The sequence below is a fragment of the Epinephelus moara genome, chromosome 17 (assembly GCF_006386435.1).
Source record: "Epinephelus moara isolate mb chromosome 17, YSFRI_EMoa_1.0, whole genome shotgun sequence".
In the NCBI taxonomy this organism is placed as follows: Eukaryota; Metazoa; Chordata; class Actinopteri; order Perciformes; family Serranidae; genus Epinephelus; species Epinephelus moara.
Window position 1 is genome coordinate 20,796,636 of NC_065522.1, and position 16,574 is coordinate 20,813,209.

Below are 16,574 nucleotides of genomic sequence, written 5' to 3' on the forward strand. Positions count from 1 at the left end.
CCGGACCCGAGCAGTGGAGCATGTTACATATGAAGCACCTGATGCAGACCATGATGATACAAAATATGTCAAAGAATAAGCAAAAATTATCAAATTTGTGTTAAATGCAATTAACTGTTTTAGTTTTACACATTATATATGTATTACTCATTCAAAAACAAATTATTAAATGGCATTTTTTTTAATTACTAAGGTAATAAAACTAAATAAAAAAGGAAAATAGGAAAGAATTAACCATGAGCGAAAGATTTGCAGATTGCTGGGTTGGAAAGGTGATATAGGGGGTTGATCGCTCAGCAGTGCAACCAGTTAGAGCTTTAAAGAAGAGGGAGACCTGTTATGTTCATTTTCAGTGCCATACCTGTATTTTAAGTTTTAATAGAACACATTCACAGGCTTTAATGTTCAAAAAACACTTTATTTTCCTTATACTGTCTGTGCTGGCACACCTGTATTCTCCCTATGTGAGAGGGCTCTGTCAGCGCCTGTCTCTTTAATCCTCGTTCCCTAAAACGCCAAGTCTGCTGTGATTGGTCAGCATTTCCAGGTCTTCCATATCCCAGCGTCTCTGCACCGTCATTGCAGCGAGAGTTCTGACTGTGCCTAAAAAATAAGCCCTGACCCTACATGAGCCTTCACAGTTTCTGTCCAAGCTCGACCCATGGCTGCAATTTGAGCCAGAGGCCGATTAAAAACCTGAATTTCTACTGTATAAAATGAATTATATTTTATGTATTATACTATATGTTTTAGAGGGATACATGATAATATTGGCACGTCATCGGTCTCGACTGATACCGACTTTAAAATGAATTGGCCAACATGTTTTTTCTTGGTTTTCACAATGAGTGAATATTATATACGTTGAGAAAGCATTCTGTTTCATGTCTCCATCTGCTGGTGGGCCATCATAAGAAGAGTATGCATCCATAATATGATGTTAATTCCACTACAAAAGAGACTTGATGATCACTTAAAATTAGGTAGGGTAAATAGTGGATATATCGATATCAGTTTCAGCTATTGGCCAAATAAGTTATTTTATACTGGCATATTGGGGGTATAACTAGGGGTGTACTCACTTGTGTTGCCAGCTATTTAGACAATAATGGCTGTGTGTTGAGTCATTTTCAGTGGAAAGGAAATCTATACTGCTGTACAAGCTGTACACTGACTACTCTAAAGTATATCCGAGTTTCATTTCTATAGCATTGTCCCTTGAGAAGATATAATAAAATGGTTGCTGAAATGTGAGGGGTGTACTCACTTTTGTGAGATACCGTACATAAAACACCAAATACGGAAAAGCATACCAGGTCCCCTTTAAAATCACTTCTAAAGGCAAATTGGAAGCCGGTGTCAGGGTGCAGGGTTTGGTAAATTTAGTTGTTTTTCCGTCGCAGTTTTAATTCATTCTACGCTATTTTGAACAAGCCTCAGACACGGAAGAAGTGTTTCACTGATTCCAGTAAACAGGGCATTACATAAATAGAACAAGGTAATGAGTGCATGAATGACAGCTTCCAGATAAGCAGGTTTAAGTGGAACCTCATGTGATGCAGAAGCCAGTCTGACTCTGCTGTCAGCTGCTTACGGTAGTGACTGTGTTTGGGAAAGTACAAGTAGAAAAGAATGTTATTTGAACTGGTTAATTAATGGCAACAGTTGTATTCAGCTGGCCAGCATAAACAGGGTGTGTAATGAGAATAACATGGCATTAACTGAAGTGGCCTGACTCTGCAAGTCAGCAGACAGATTTTGACCAGGATGTAATCACATAATTTGTGGTCATTTTACAGAAAACCATTGGCAACAAGTAAATCCAGGTACAATAGAGATAATGTGGGTCCCTCACAAGCATAGCTACTGTACATTCACTGCCTTCAAAGCTCCATATTTCCCATCACTAAGTATGATTCAAAACTCTGTGTTGGGAAGAAGTAAGCATTTTCATCAAGAAGAGTACTTCAAAACTAATCTTACTGGATTCTAAGCTTTTTCTGTCGGGCAAGATCATGTTTTGGCTTAAAATACCCAGTTTGGGGGGGCACAATTTTGGCAGGAAATGTCTTGCCAAAAAACAACCACTTTTCATGCCAAACATCTACATTTAGTGCCTTAAAAGCCACTAAGAAAAGAAGTGATGGGTGCTTAAAAAGTAAACACAGCAATTTTTTGTTGCTCCTTTTATTGCTTTTAAAATTTTGCATAAAAATATTGTGGGTGAAAAAAAACAACAACTAAGTGTCATGAGGCCATTTTACATTTAAATATCCTGCAGCATTAGTGTCTTGTTCAAGGCATCAAGAATATCATATATAATAAATGGATCGCTCAGTCTATTACATTTCTTGAAGAAAAAAAAAAAAAAGAGGATGGCAGCTGCACCCTTTTCATACCTGATAGGGTGGAGTGTTTTCATCTGAGTGAGACAGCTGAAAGGAATTTTTATCAGATTTTTTTTTGGCAGCACCCACCTGCAGGGAATCAACTGTACAAGGAAACAGACTGAAAACAACAAGGCCTTTGTGTTTAAAGTGTGGCATGTAGCCAAATGACTTCTTTCTTGTTAAATGACGAAAGGGGTTTAATTCATTCTGGTTTGTAAGAATATCACAAAATAAAAATTATAGTTGTTGACTGTTTTTTGGGCAACCTCAGGAATTCAGATTGCGTTTACATTGCAAGTGACTATGTTGTCTGACTAAAAAGCTATTTGGCACCGCAATTTTAGCTGGCATGCTGTTAGCAAAGACAAATAGAAGACCAAACCCAACAACATTTCAGTCGGTCTCTACTTTACAACTTCCCTACCCTACTACCTTGTTCCTCCTGAAGATGCAGATTTCTTAAAATAAGGTAAAAAAAAAAACAACGAAGTTTCATTTGTACAAAAGGCTCATTAATTCATAGCTTGGCAATATAGTTTATATCAAAAGGTTCTCAAACAAGAGCAAATAGTTCATTTGTTGGGGTATTTTCAGAATAATTTAATACCCATTTGGTGCTCATGTAAGTATTTACAGCAGCAGAATGATGTACCATAAAACTTAATTTAAAAGCCTAGTCCCAATTAGATGCCCAGTCCCTTTCACTAGCCCAGTGTGGCTACACATTTTGACAAATAAACACATCTCCATTAGATATTTGGTCTGCCAAACAGGTCATGTTTTTATAGAAGTTCTTCAGATGTAGTATTAAATCTGGGTTTTCGACTACCTCAAATTATGTTTCCATGCCTTCATTAATTGTGTGAGAGGAATTAAAGGCCTGTCCCAAATAAAAGGCCAGTTGAGTTCAGCGATTTAAACTAATTGAAGTTTTACAGTATGTGGGGTTGACTCAAAATAAAGTACAGTGCCCATGGTCGGGATGATAAAGGAACAGTTCACCCACCGCAACGGTTTCTCATTGTTTTTGGCCAGCAAAGGAGCTCTGTAGGCTATATCAGGTTTTGGCTACATAGTCTTTTTAGCAAAAGCAATTTATTGTTGGTTTTGGTCTTTAAATGGAATTTCTTGACAATAAGAAAGTATAAGTATCATCAGCCTTAACTTTTGACAGCACATGTGGAGGATTCTATGAAAAAAGAAAACAAAGCCTATGACCAGTCAGAGGTTTTATTGTTACATAAATCATTTATGACAAAGTGACACATATTAACACAAAATATATTGAGAAAACAGAAAATCATCACCATGAAAGGGTACATCCATGATTTAGTATTCCACTTCTATAAAGTTTTGAGGACTTACAAGAGACCGATTTAAAAAAAATCAAAGCAGAGACAGAGATTGTCAGACTTCTTGTCTGCAGTATGAGTCATGAGTCTTTCAGTAAAGGCACTCATTGCCCTCTAAATGTCCACATCTTTAAACCCCACACCTCCAGTTTGTAATGCGAGCATTTAAGTATCAAGCAAAAACAATTATTTTTCACACTTTTCGAAAGCTCTTCTATATACAGCAGACATTGTACAACAGTTTTTACAGTCTGAGTAGTGCTCCATAAGACGAGTAAACTTAATTACAAGTGTACAGTTATTGACATGCCCCTTTCAAACACCATGACCCAGCAATTATTTTAGAGTTGTGATCAAACTGAATGTGCCAGACATATATATTTACATTTCTAATACATTGTCTGAATATTTTTTGCTACCCAATTTACTGCTTATTCACTCAGTGCTTCAAAGGGGCTCTCTTTTCAGTTGATTATAACCATGGAGGAAGTGAAACCTATGATCACAACAGTTACTCTTATGACTCTTTCTCACATTGAGCTCACTTTTAGAGTGAATTAAACAATGAAAATAAACAACATGTTCTCATCTCAAGTCATCACATATTGCAGCTTTGTCAGTGGCCTTTCACGTCTACATATTACGAGCTAGGTATCCTCCTTTGTCTGCTGTTGACTTTCCGGGACGCCGCAACCAACAGTGGGACACCAACAACAGCACAGAGTTAGGTTTAGGCAACAAAAGCATGTGGTCAGGTTTAGAAAAATGTTTTAGCTCTACATCCAATCAGGAAGTGTACACCGGGCTCCAGGGTGAAAGTCCGGGGTTTGTTGGACACATCCACCACCACTCCCACCCACCCTACAGGGATGTTCCAGCTCCTTGTTACTGGCAGCATTTCAACCCGTCGCCGTACAGCAGGGTATCAAACCACCGCTAGAGTTGCATCCAGCTGCGTTATGAACTGACGCCACATGTCAATGTATCATCCTGCTGCAAAAGATGCTGTCCAGCTGACCAGTTGCATATCACAGCACTGGGAAAGGTTCCAACTGGCCGCATGTGAAACTGATGTTGCCTGGTGGAGCATTATACCGCTACAAAAGGTGGTGTTTGGCTTCAAGTGTCATATGCCAAAATCACTGACAAAGCAGCAGTATGTGATGACTTCAGAATGGGAACAGGCTGAAATAATCTATTTACCATTTTTCTGGGGACCCATGGAACTCCTTCAAGGACCAGTGGGCGTCCTCAGACCGCTGGTTGAGAACCATTGGTTTACACGTTCAGCAAAAATGATAGTACTTTAAATGAGCTGTTTAGGATTGCAACATGTCATGTCATATGTCATTTTGAACCTCTTTTAAGACACCTGCTGTTTTATTTGATTCATTAAAATGGATTTTTAGGATTGTATATTCTTTCAAACAATTTGTGAAGTTTGTCCAAAAACTCAAATACCTGTCCTACTGTAATGCTGCCTCAGCTTGTTCTTCCACCACATCTGCCAGTGCTGATGCTGTTAATTCTTCATTTAATAGTGGTGCTTCCTTTAATACCCTAAAAAATGTTGAATTGGTCAACATAGCTGAGGCAGTTGCAAGTAATCCAGCTACAACTGCAAAAGCCACTAAACTTCTAATCCATGCCCAGGCTCCATTGTTCACCTGCTTCTTAAAGACGTTGCTTCTGGCCTGCTTCCTGATCTCTTCCGCTGACAAGTTTTCTGATGACTTTCTAATGCGCTCCTCCTCTTTCTGTATTTTCCTTTCCACTTCTTGTAGCTTTTCATCCGTGTAGTATCTTCCGTTGTTTTTCATCACCATCTTGTCTATGGTCTTGAGCAGCTCTTCCACCTGGAACTGGTTGCTTCTGTACTCGTCCTCTTTGTTGGTCTTCCAGTATTTATTATCAACGACGTGGCATCGGCCTCCACACTTCTTCACCAGATCACTCAAACCCTCACTTTGCTTGACATACTGATCCATTTTCATTCCTTCAGGGAGCTGGTCGCCATGAGTGAAGACAATTACAGCATAGTTTAGAGCATCTTCAGGGAAATATTCACACATTTGCGTGATGACAGCCTTCTCCTGCTCTGTGAATTTCTCCACTTTAAGCACAATGAGAAAAGCATGAGGCCCAGGAGCGCACTCTGTGATGCACCTCACTATCTCATGTTTCTCAGATCTCTCTATGTCAAAGAAACCAGGAGTGTCGATCACAGCGATGCTTCTTCCATTGATAGTTTTGGTCTCGGCAGGAGAACATTGTGTTTCCAAATCATTCAAATTGTTTATTTTGAATTTAGCCTCTCCCAGTATGGTGTTAGCCAGGCTGCTCTTTCCAACTCCAGTTTTTCCCAGTAGGACAATCCTCCTTGTGTTTGGCACTAGAAGAGAATAATAAATTAATATAGTACCCTTGGTTGTGTGTTTTTCTCCATTTCATTTATTTATTTAAAATACCCAGAGGAAAGGAAAACTCAAAATCAGAGCTTGTTTTTTTTCCAACCTATTTCTCCTAGAAATAACTGAGCTCAATTTGTTATCAATATGAGATTTTAACCATTTTCTCATACTTCTTAAATTCAGCTCCTGAGAAATGGCTGTCCTCCTGTCTCCTCAGAGGAAAACTGGCTGCTCCCCACAGTGTTTTCTTTGTCCTATCATCTTATCGTCTTCCTATTTGAAGATGACTAAATTCTGATCTGTTTCTCCAACACATTCTCACACCAACCTCGTCACATATTGACGTTTGGTCATGGACTTTCCACGTCCACATACGATGTGAAAGGTAACCTGGCTGCATTGGTTGTGGACGTTCTTAGATGCCATGTTAACTTCAGCCTGTTACATACATTGTCTGATTTCAAAACATACTTATGTTCTCACAGGAAATGTACCATTTACATACAGTCTCCTTCAAAATAAACTCACTACATCATTACAACACCTCAAATTGATGTTTTTTTCCTTAAACAAAAAATGCAAGTGGTTATGTTTTGCCAACACACACATGTGGTTGTGTTTAGGCAACAAAAGCATGTGGTTGTGTTTAGGAAAAAAGAACAAGGTTTGGCTTTATAATCTTACGGGAAGCAAACATCCCTCTCCTAGGTGAAAGTCAGTGGTTGTTGGACCCATCCACCACCCCTCGCCCTCGCCCTTGCCCTCGCCCTACTCGGACTTCCGCCCCCTCCACTTCCATTGTTGTCCTGCTGCTTTTTCCCCTGATGCTGCCGGGCACCATGAAACAGTAACCAATACCAGCTGCATATTATGCTGACGTGAAAGGACAGCTTTTTTTTTTTTTCGACACCAAAAGACACTGACCACGTGACAGGTTTCGACAACTTCGGAGTGAGACCGGGTTGGTTTCTCCTAACCACCCCGATTCAGCTATAACTTTTGAATTAGATGAGATACAAATGCATGCTTGGTGTCTATTTTATGGGTTTTAACCATAAGAAAAACGTTGGAATGCTTATTTTTATGATTGGATGCGCCACAACCTCTAATTTGCATATTTCCAAGATGGTGGCTACCTGACTTGGTCTCTATTTCATATTTTTGAAAATTCTGTACTATTTGGGCCCGTTTTAAATGTCAAGAGTAAATCATTGGTGATGTATAACCAAAGCTCATGATTTGTGTGCTCATACTGTGCAGGCCCATCATCAATCCAAAACCTGACTGCTCACACGATGTGTGCAAAATAGACAATTAAATGGTCTATCCAACCCTACGGACTGTTGTGGGTATCAACAATTGTCAATAAATATTAGTTTGAAAGCTCCAGGGCTGCAGGCAGATAAAAGTTTGTTTGCCAGTGGACATACATTTCCAAATAATGTACAAACAGATGTGACAGAAATGATATTAAACAAACAAAACAAAAAGGAAATATATTTTATCTTTTCGAGCTAAAATATAAAATGACTGCCTCTATAGATTTAGGATTAGTTAGTTAGGATTAGTTTGAGAATGTATGAGAAAGTATTTGGTGCTCACTGTCAACACAATAGCAGAAAAAATAAGCTTAACTTACCGTCCATGCTGTAAATGGTGGAAATCAGTGCAAAAAATGACCCAGATCCACGAGACGTCTCTACTGTGAGTCTTTTCTCTTGTTACTCGCTCTGATTTGCCTCTTGCTTTGTTTTTTTCCGACCTGTCTGACTTGTTTCTTGGCTTCGGGCTGATTCGGATCATTAACACACATTGCACCAGAAACAGCAATGGTCCCCCATAAATGGCTACATAACAAAAACGTTGTCACAATATGGGACAAAAATGTCCAGCAGTTGTTGAAAATTTGATTAAATGTTTGAGTGTTTATGGGTTTTTTGTCAAGTAAAGCAATAATGTCACCCTGAGAACGGTGTCCATGATGATCATCTTTTGCACAAGTGTAATTTAACTTTTGAACATGCATAGGCTTTCTTAAATACATACAGAGCCTTGTAAACATACTTGTGAATATATGGCTTTAACATTTTGAAAAAGACTTAATTTTATTTAAGTGTTGATATTGATTAATTTAATTTTCACATTGAAGTGAGGATATTCCAGCCTTCAGTTTGTTTATTCATTCATTTCATGTTTGTCTGTCTCTTTCCTCCATTTCATGAAACAGTGAAACAAAACACTGACTCAAACCAGTCTGGCAGCATAGGCAAGGTTTAAAGTAAAGGGTGAAGCAGGAAGATGAGCATGGCACTGCCTCCGCAACCAACTGCAACCCAGTATCATGTGTTAAATCAGATTTGTATCCATAGTAACTCAAAGCAAAAACAAACAAACAGGGAATCTTGTCAAGACCAAAGTGAAGGCCTGTGTGGTGAAAAAAATATGACTATGTGATATGAAACACTTATTATGTGTGTGCGATGGTTGATCCATTCATTAGTCTAGTTTCTGTCACTGTACAAAGTTCACGTGGACTAAACTCCTTTTATAAAAATGGGTGCCCTTAGCTGAGGGATGAATGAAGATGGTTTAATAAAAAAAAGGCACTTGGAAACACAGGTGGAATTTGCTGATTTATTGATTATTAGTTAACTCTGTAACAAAGAAAACATCCCAAAAAAGAGAATCAAAAGTAACCTTACAGTTATGGCCCAGACAATTTATCATCACTATCTCTGAGATATACTGAAGAATGAATAATAACACAATGGCTTTTCCTTAAATCACACACAGAAGTATGTTAATACATAAAAGCAAGCAAGCAAATGAATAGTACACTATCAATATTTATCAAACTACAGTAGATATAACAAATTCAATATACAGTGCGTTCATATTTTAACAGCCTGCAACAAAAACTTTCATGGCAGACGTCTTGTGTGTAAACAAACCCAATCATCAGAATAAATGTTGGCATTGAATCTTAATGCAAACCCTATATGTAACATTTGTATTTTGTTTTGTAGAAGTTGTGTTTAGACACATGAACCAAAGACTGTGTTTGATCTTAAAATATCCTCACAACCGGTGCTGGAAATGCTGCAATTTGCTGCCAAAAACAACCTGATTTGGTGGAACGAACACCACTGCCATAGGCAACTTAATATTACTTTAGGCCCTGGTGCTGGAGACATTTTTGAGGCAGCACCAGGGCTTAGAGTATAACACATTGCAGCAACACATTGCAAACATTGGGATATGTCACTAAGAAACACCCAGGTTTATGGCACAAATGCCAAAATGTATCGCAAAGAAACACCCAGGTTTAAAGCACAAACATTGTGATGTGTCACTAAAACCCCCTAGTTTTTGTGGCACAGTCGCTGGTGGAACTGTCGTAATGTCTTGCAATAAAAAACACCATGTGGCACAAACATAACTGGAGACAGTAGTGTGTCGCTAATAAACACCCAGGTTCATGGCACTAACATTGCAACATTTCGCTAGAAACACCCAGGGTTATGGCACAAACATTGCAATATGTCCCTAAGAAACCCTCAGGTGGCACAAACATTGCAATATGTCCCTAAGAAACCCTCAGGTTTATGGCACAAACATTGCAATATGTCGCTAAGAACCACTCAGGGTTATGGCACAGATGCCACAATGTGTTGCAAAAAAACACTGGTGAAAATACACTGGTGCGTCCCTAAGAAACACCCAGGATTATGGCACAGACGTTGCAATGTGTCACTAAGAAACACCCGGGTTTGAGGTGTAGTGTATTATCATTTACTCTGAAGCTTTGGAACAGATGACCAGTAAGGGGTCCAGGGCCAGAAAAATATATATGGTTAGGGTCAAGAAGATATTTATGGCTCAGGGTTAAAGTGGGTGAAATCCAACTAGGGTCACCCTTGGTTGTTTGTCTGACTTTGTCTCACATTTCACAGAAACAGCGAGTCTATATAATGGGAGTAATTTGGGGTTGCTTTTCAGAGTAGTTCACAATTGGCTGAAGAACCCTCTCCAAGCATTCTAGATGCTTGATAGATGCTGTACTTCTTGTAATAAACCTTTTCTTTAAGCAAGCAAGACGGTGTCATCTGGAGTCTTCTTCATCACCTTCACATCATCGCTAGTTAATAAAGAACAGAGGCACAAACGTTGCGACTGGTGGCTAAGAACCACCAAGGTTTCACTAATGAACAATTGGTTTTGTTGTTTGGTGTCATGCCATCCACTTCCCCCTCTACCTCACAGTGACAGATCTGCCCCATATACTGTACATGTAACTACATCTCTGTGGACACGTTGATTTGATAGGTATAAAATGTAATGCATCAATAGTTTGCAGAAACGTACAATGCCAACATGCCACAACTGGCGACTGGGCTGTGTGAACATGTGCTGAAGTCTGATGGAAAGAAAAGTAGAAAATGCATTTCAGTCCCAGTTCTCATTGTTGTTCGTAATTGTAGTGATTCTGTGAATACAGCAACTTTTGCAATTAACTGTAACTTTTTGAAACAATAACCAGTTAACCATTAATAAAACAATAACCCCATAACAGAACATGATATAGAAATCATTTAGGTGATTCTTAGAAATCTGGTATTTAGTCCCAAACCTCTTTTTACCTTACAGATGTGTGCTTCGGCCTTGCAATTTCAGCTGCCTCTGCTGTGAGTCAGCTTTGTTAGCTCTATCACTTCATATAAAACCCCCTGCTGCTGCTGGTGTTCCCCAGAAGTCATTGCTGCAGTAGCATGTTAAGTTACTGCACGTCCTGCTTCTGTTCCCATCACTAGTACTAATGCAGTTGTAAGTCCTTTCATCTTTTTCCCACCAAGGAAAATTCCCAACAATACTACTGCTGTAACACCCACTATAACCAAGAACCGCTTCAGGACAGTGCTTTTAGCCTGCACTCTGATTGCTTCCTGTGACATCTCGGGAAATGAATCTTTAATTTGTACTTCCTCTTGTTGTATTTGTCTCTCACATTCTTGTAGCATCTCATTGGTGTAGTAGTGTCCATTATTTTCCGCAATCATCTTATCTATTGTCTTGAGAAGCTCCTTCACCTGGTACTTGTTGCTCCTGTATTCATCCTGTGGGTTGTTCTTCCAGTGTCTATTATCAATGACATGGCAGCGGCCTCCGCACTTCTTCACAAGATCACTCAGACCTGCATTTTGATCGACCCACTGCCTGATCGTCATTTCCTCAGGAAGCTGGTCACCATGAGTAAAGAGAACTGTGGCATATTTTAGAGCGTCTTTAGAGAAATATTGCTGCAGTTTGTTGATGATGTCCTCCTCTTGCTCTGTGAATTTCTGCATTTGAAGAACAATGAGAAACGCATGAGGCCCAGGAGCGCACTCTGTGATGCACTTCAATATCTCAGGCTTCAGCCTCTCCTCAGATTTCTCGGTGTCAAAAAACCCAGGAGTGTCTACCCACGTAATGCATCTTCCATTGACTGATTTCGTCTCTGCTTGACATTTACTTGTTCCGGAATTGGGTCCATCGTCTGTCTTGAACACAGTCTCACCAAATACTGTGTTGGCGAGGCTGCTCTTCCCAGCTCCAGTTTTTCCCAAGACCACAATCCTTCTTGATGATGCTAGAAGACAATAATGACTCTGTGTCAGTGATGGTTATTACTCTAGTTTGTCTCTGGATTTGCAGTAAAAATACAGTAAGAAAAGTAACTCAAAAGTAGGTCAACTTTGCTGACAATCACCTCGATAATCTGAACTAAGTGTTCAGATGAGGCTTACATGTCTATATCTTTGGACATGAATATTGTAGGGTTAAATAGATTGCTGTCTTACCTTTGAAAACTGAAATAATATCTGCAACATATATGATATTGATGTATATATGTAATATATTAAAGGATTAATCAGGAATGTGCGTGATTAGTTGAATCGGCACCAGAGATATTAGTCTTATAAACTTTTTAATATTCTATGTGATTGCAGTTACTAAGGTATATTATTTTCGGTAAATGTTATTTGTTAACCTTATTTTGTTAGTTGTCATGTTTTTTAGGATAATGTGCAATGTTCATAATGCAAAGTGTCAGAAAATTCAGCGGCATTTTAAATAGGTTTTGGTTTAATGTGATTAACAAGTTCAAATAATATCATATAGGCAGTATGTTTTTCTGATAATGTTTAACCGTAAATTAAACTGTGCTTGGTTTGAACTTGTTTTCTAAGTGTTTTTACCTTTTAGACTGGTTAATTAGTTTTAACCTCCGTTTAAAAGTCAGGGCAATTCATGGATAGGATCATCCCCAGTAATAATATGCACGATGGCCCTAATTTATAAATGAACATACAACAGAAAATTAGGCGTGTGGTCATTTCCATGCAAAGCTTTGCATTTATCAATGTCAGGTCTCAACTTGTGTACACAAGTTTGAGTCAGTGTGGACATGAATCATAATAGACCCTTTTACTGTTAGTAACAAACACAGTCTGTCTGAGGAGATGGAGCAGCAGAGCACCGAGCAGAGTGAATATGTGATTAACTTAACTGTTTGTTAATTCGTATAAATATAATGCTCTGTCATTTTAGTGTAGAGTGTCAGAAGAAGAAAACACTGACCAACAGGACCAGACTGGCCGGCCCGTACACTCTCACTCAGTGGATGGATGATGTCACAGGAAGCTTTGTGGTTGATTACTATGCCAATCTTACAAAGGAGGACGACACTTGAACGGTTTCTTCCAGTTAGTTTTGCTATCGAAGCTAACGTTAGCTAATGCGCTACAGAGAAATCCAATATTCCTTTTAATACCTCCCCAATTTCTGATTAGGCGAACATGAAACCCCTTGATACACATAACGTTATTCATCCCTACAACAGGAAATACTTTTTCCCTAACCTGATATGAAGTGTGAGCATTTTTGATCATCGCCTCCATCCAGTTCTTTTGTCTTATTGCATTTAACCATAGTTGTCTTTGTTTTTGTTGACCGGCAGTGGCGGCTGGTATGAGATAAAATAAGTTGACCGGCAGTGGCGGCTGGTATGAGATAAAATAAGTTTTGAGCCATGACTCCTTCTATTCTGGCCCCCAATAACACAACAAGAGGACATTTTAAGACTCCTATGTAGCCTACAGCCCTGTGGTGGAGAGTCTTGTTTTGCCTCCAGCTAATAAAATGACGTCATTGTGACGTCGGCTCTAAAAGGGTCTGTTAGACCATATTCTGACTGGCATCTAAGTATTTTTTTTTTTAGCTGTCACATGGATGTTTGCTCTCATTCACAGCTTGTGGTTGCCAGACTCTTTGGGGCTGGCTCCAGGCTGACTGAAGGATGAACACCACTGATGTCCAGCTGTAATATATCTAAAACTTTTTTTTTCAAACACTGACAAGCCAACGCATGTTTATATCATTTATTATTTAAACATTGTTAAAAATAAATACAGGGTGATTATTTTAATACTAGTAGCGCAGGTGATTACATTTTTACCGCTCCAGCTTAGACACACATCTGTGTCTCCTCCACCACCAAATGGAAGTAGACCCGATACATGCGGCCACGCATTCCTCGGTCTTGAACGATTATAAGTGTTTATGTAAATATTATAGCAGTATCAGTATTATATAGGCTAATATTATTAATGTATGTAGGCTATTGATCTGTACATATCATAGATGCACATTAAATGGTCCATTTTCCACTGCAACACTTGATTTCCGTACTTCATTTTTCTGACTTCCTTTGATGCCACTTTTCTGGCTGCCAGAACCAGTTGGTTAAATTTGACGCTAAGACGTCAGTGTCTCTATTTCTAGCTCAAAGAAATCTCTCTTCCTGACAATATTAAGCCCCTCCATATTGTAAACTCTCGGGGCAAGGCCTTTGAACTGAGAATATACTGGGGCAGGATCTAAATGACTATTGTTTTCAGCTGCTACATTTATCAACGCCTGTTCATTCCTGTCCTGTGATTGGCGACATGACAATGTTTCAAATGCGATCAGCTGTTGTTAGCTGATTTCTGTGTTTGGATTTTACACAAAATTATGTAAGAAATAAGTAAAAATCCTGAGCCAAACAGGTCCTATTTGTGTAAATTCTCACTTGAGCAGGGGGTTGAAAATATTTGAACTCACCCATTTTAAATCAAATCACTGGAAACTGTTGGTGTTACTGTTCTTCACAAGTTACACTGTAATGCATGTGGTTGGTTCGAGGTTACTAAATTGGGGTTTCTGGTAGGCCTATTCAGTAATCCATCCATGATAATTAGCAGCCAACCTTAGTGCATTTGTCATTGTTGTAATGAAAATTGCTCTGTTACTCATACTCATACTTGCAGTCTTGATTATATCAGATGCAGGTACTTTTCAAAATAAAACTGATCTTTATAGTAACTCATTTTAATTTAGTGCAGTGGGTAAAATGGACCATTTGTTTTCACTTATATACAAACCTGAGATGACTCTTGTGAACTCTTATTTAAAACAATATCAATACCAATCAGTGAAAACATAAGAAGAAACACTTCACTTTCATTCAAGTTTCTTGAGAATTAAAAAAGTGTACACAAACCAGTGAAAACACTGAATTCTATCTGCACAGAATAAATCAGAATAAGTAACTTCTAATTACCCATCATGCTTTCAAAAAATAGAAATCAGTTGAAAAAAGTACTCGGATCTTGAGGATGTTGTGACTGCGTGTCTTTTCTTTTGCCTTTCACTTTGTTTTGCAACCTGTCTGACTTGTTTCTTGGCAGCAGGCTAATGGGATGAACATATGTCATAGTGCACTTCTATTTGTACACAATAATGAGCATCAGCTCTGTTGCATGCAACTTATTCTCAACAGTTTAGTTACATAAGATATCTCCAACACTCATCAATTGCAATCTAGAGTGATAAATAGCACGACAGATAAGATGAAAAATATGTATTTTCAACACCTTCTCACTCCCAACTCATCAAATATCACAGTTTGGTCAGTTTCACATCTACATATGACGTGCAAGGTATCCTGGGGGTGTCTGTTGTTGATGTTCCTGGACGCAGAATCAATTTACGCCTGTTACATCACTGTGTCATTAAAAAAAAAAAAAATTTTACTTTTTTTACAGGAGCTGTACAGTTTCTGCTCGTTAGATACATACAGTCTTTTTTCAAAATAAACTCAAGTCGGTAAAACACCATGTATTTACATTTATTTCCTTGTGCAACAAAAGCATATGGTTAGGTTTTAGAAAAAAACATAATGGTTTGGCTCAGCACTCAAACAGGAAAAACACATCGAGCTCCTGGGTAAAAGTCCGATGTTTGATGACTTCGAAGTGAGAATGGGTTGGTATTTTGGATTTAGTTAAATAAGTTGTAAGATAAGACATTTGTGATATAAGAATAATATAATATTGAGACAGTTTAATAAGATACCTTGATTCTTGTACAGTCATGTAAACAATACAATCGTCCTACTTTTGCCAAGTCAGACTGACACTGTTATGGATTTGTTATGCTAAAAGGGACAACCCAATCAAATACCAGTATCACAAATGAAATTCTTCGCCCTTATTATTATAATTCAAAACAGACTGGAGCAACTTTTGCTTTCTCAGCTAAAGTCAATCAATTAGCTGTGTTTCACCATAAATGTAAATGTGGCCAGTCAGATTAGTCTGTTGAATAGTACACAGTGAAACCACATGATTTTAGAAACCTCACATGAATTTGGGGTGAATATATGCGTGCACTGTGGTTATCAAATAACTCAATTCAGGGTGGAACTATTTAGATACAATATATAAATGACATTTCGTTGTGCAGTGATGTTTGGCATTCTGTTATATTTGCTTTTTGACTTCAGGTTTAACTTAGTGAATCATGATATCAAGCAGCTCTCTAGTGGGCAGGTGATGCAACTGCAGCATTTAAAGTGCCCTCAGATGGTTTCTTGTTTGGGCCTAATTTATGTAATATCTCCTTTAGAAAGTCACTTCAGTCATAATCCTTTATGAGACCTTTAATAATCAAATAGTTTATTTGTGTTGGTCTATGACTTAACTATAGCTGAGTTTTCAGTCTTACAGTGAGTGTCAGTGGAGAAGGGGGAATAAACTACCAGACAGGACTTGAGTCTAATCCATTGTTTTATTGTTTGATTTGGTTTTTACATTTGATCAGAAAGTTTTCAGAATACAAAGGATTACGAGAATAAAATGGAAAATCATTCTCTGATGTGTCACAAAGTCTTCATCCATCAGTTTCAGAGTATCATTTCATTCAACAGTTCTTTTGTTGTACACCACTATCCCTCTCCCTTCCATTAATCCTGTTATTCTGCACTTTAATCCATTTACATCAGTTAAAATTCCACTATAAAACAGTATTTTGACAAACTGTAGCAACACTGACCCTGT

General features: G+C 38.4%; 2 protein-coding genes across 2 annotated transcripts; both read right to left on the reverse strand.

The window, feature by feature from the left end:
- Positions 1 to 3,608: 3,608 nt before the first annotated feature.
- LOC126404529 (GTPase IMAP family member 7-like) lies at positions 3,609 to 7,862 on the reverse strand. The gene is made up of 2 exons (XM_050067803.1): positions 7,793 to 7,862; positions 3,609 to 6,134 (listed from the first exon to the last, which is right to left on the reverse strand). Exons 1-2 carry the CDS (start codon positions 7,797 to 7,799, stop codon positions 5,209 to 5,211), a joined length of 933 nt encoding a protein of 310 aa, XP_049923760.1. The 5' UTR covers positions 7,800 to 7,862; the 3' UTR covers positions 3,609 to 5,208.
- Positions 7,863 to 10,925: 3,063 nt separating this feature from the next.
- LOC126404704 (GTPase IMAP family member 7-like) lies at positions 10,926 to 13,726 on the reverse strand. The gene is made up of 2 exons (XM_050068081.1): positions 13,691 to 13,726; positions 10,926 to 11,801 (listed from the first exon to the last, which is right to left on the reverse strand). The coding sequence occupies exons 1-2, from the start codon at positions 13,724 to 13,726 to the stop codon at positions 10,926 to 10,928; spliced, it is 912 nt and encodes a 303-aa protein (XP_049924038.1).
- Positions 13,727 to 16,574: the final 2,848 nt, after the last annotated feature.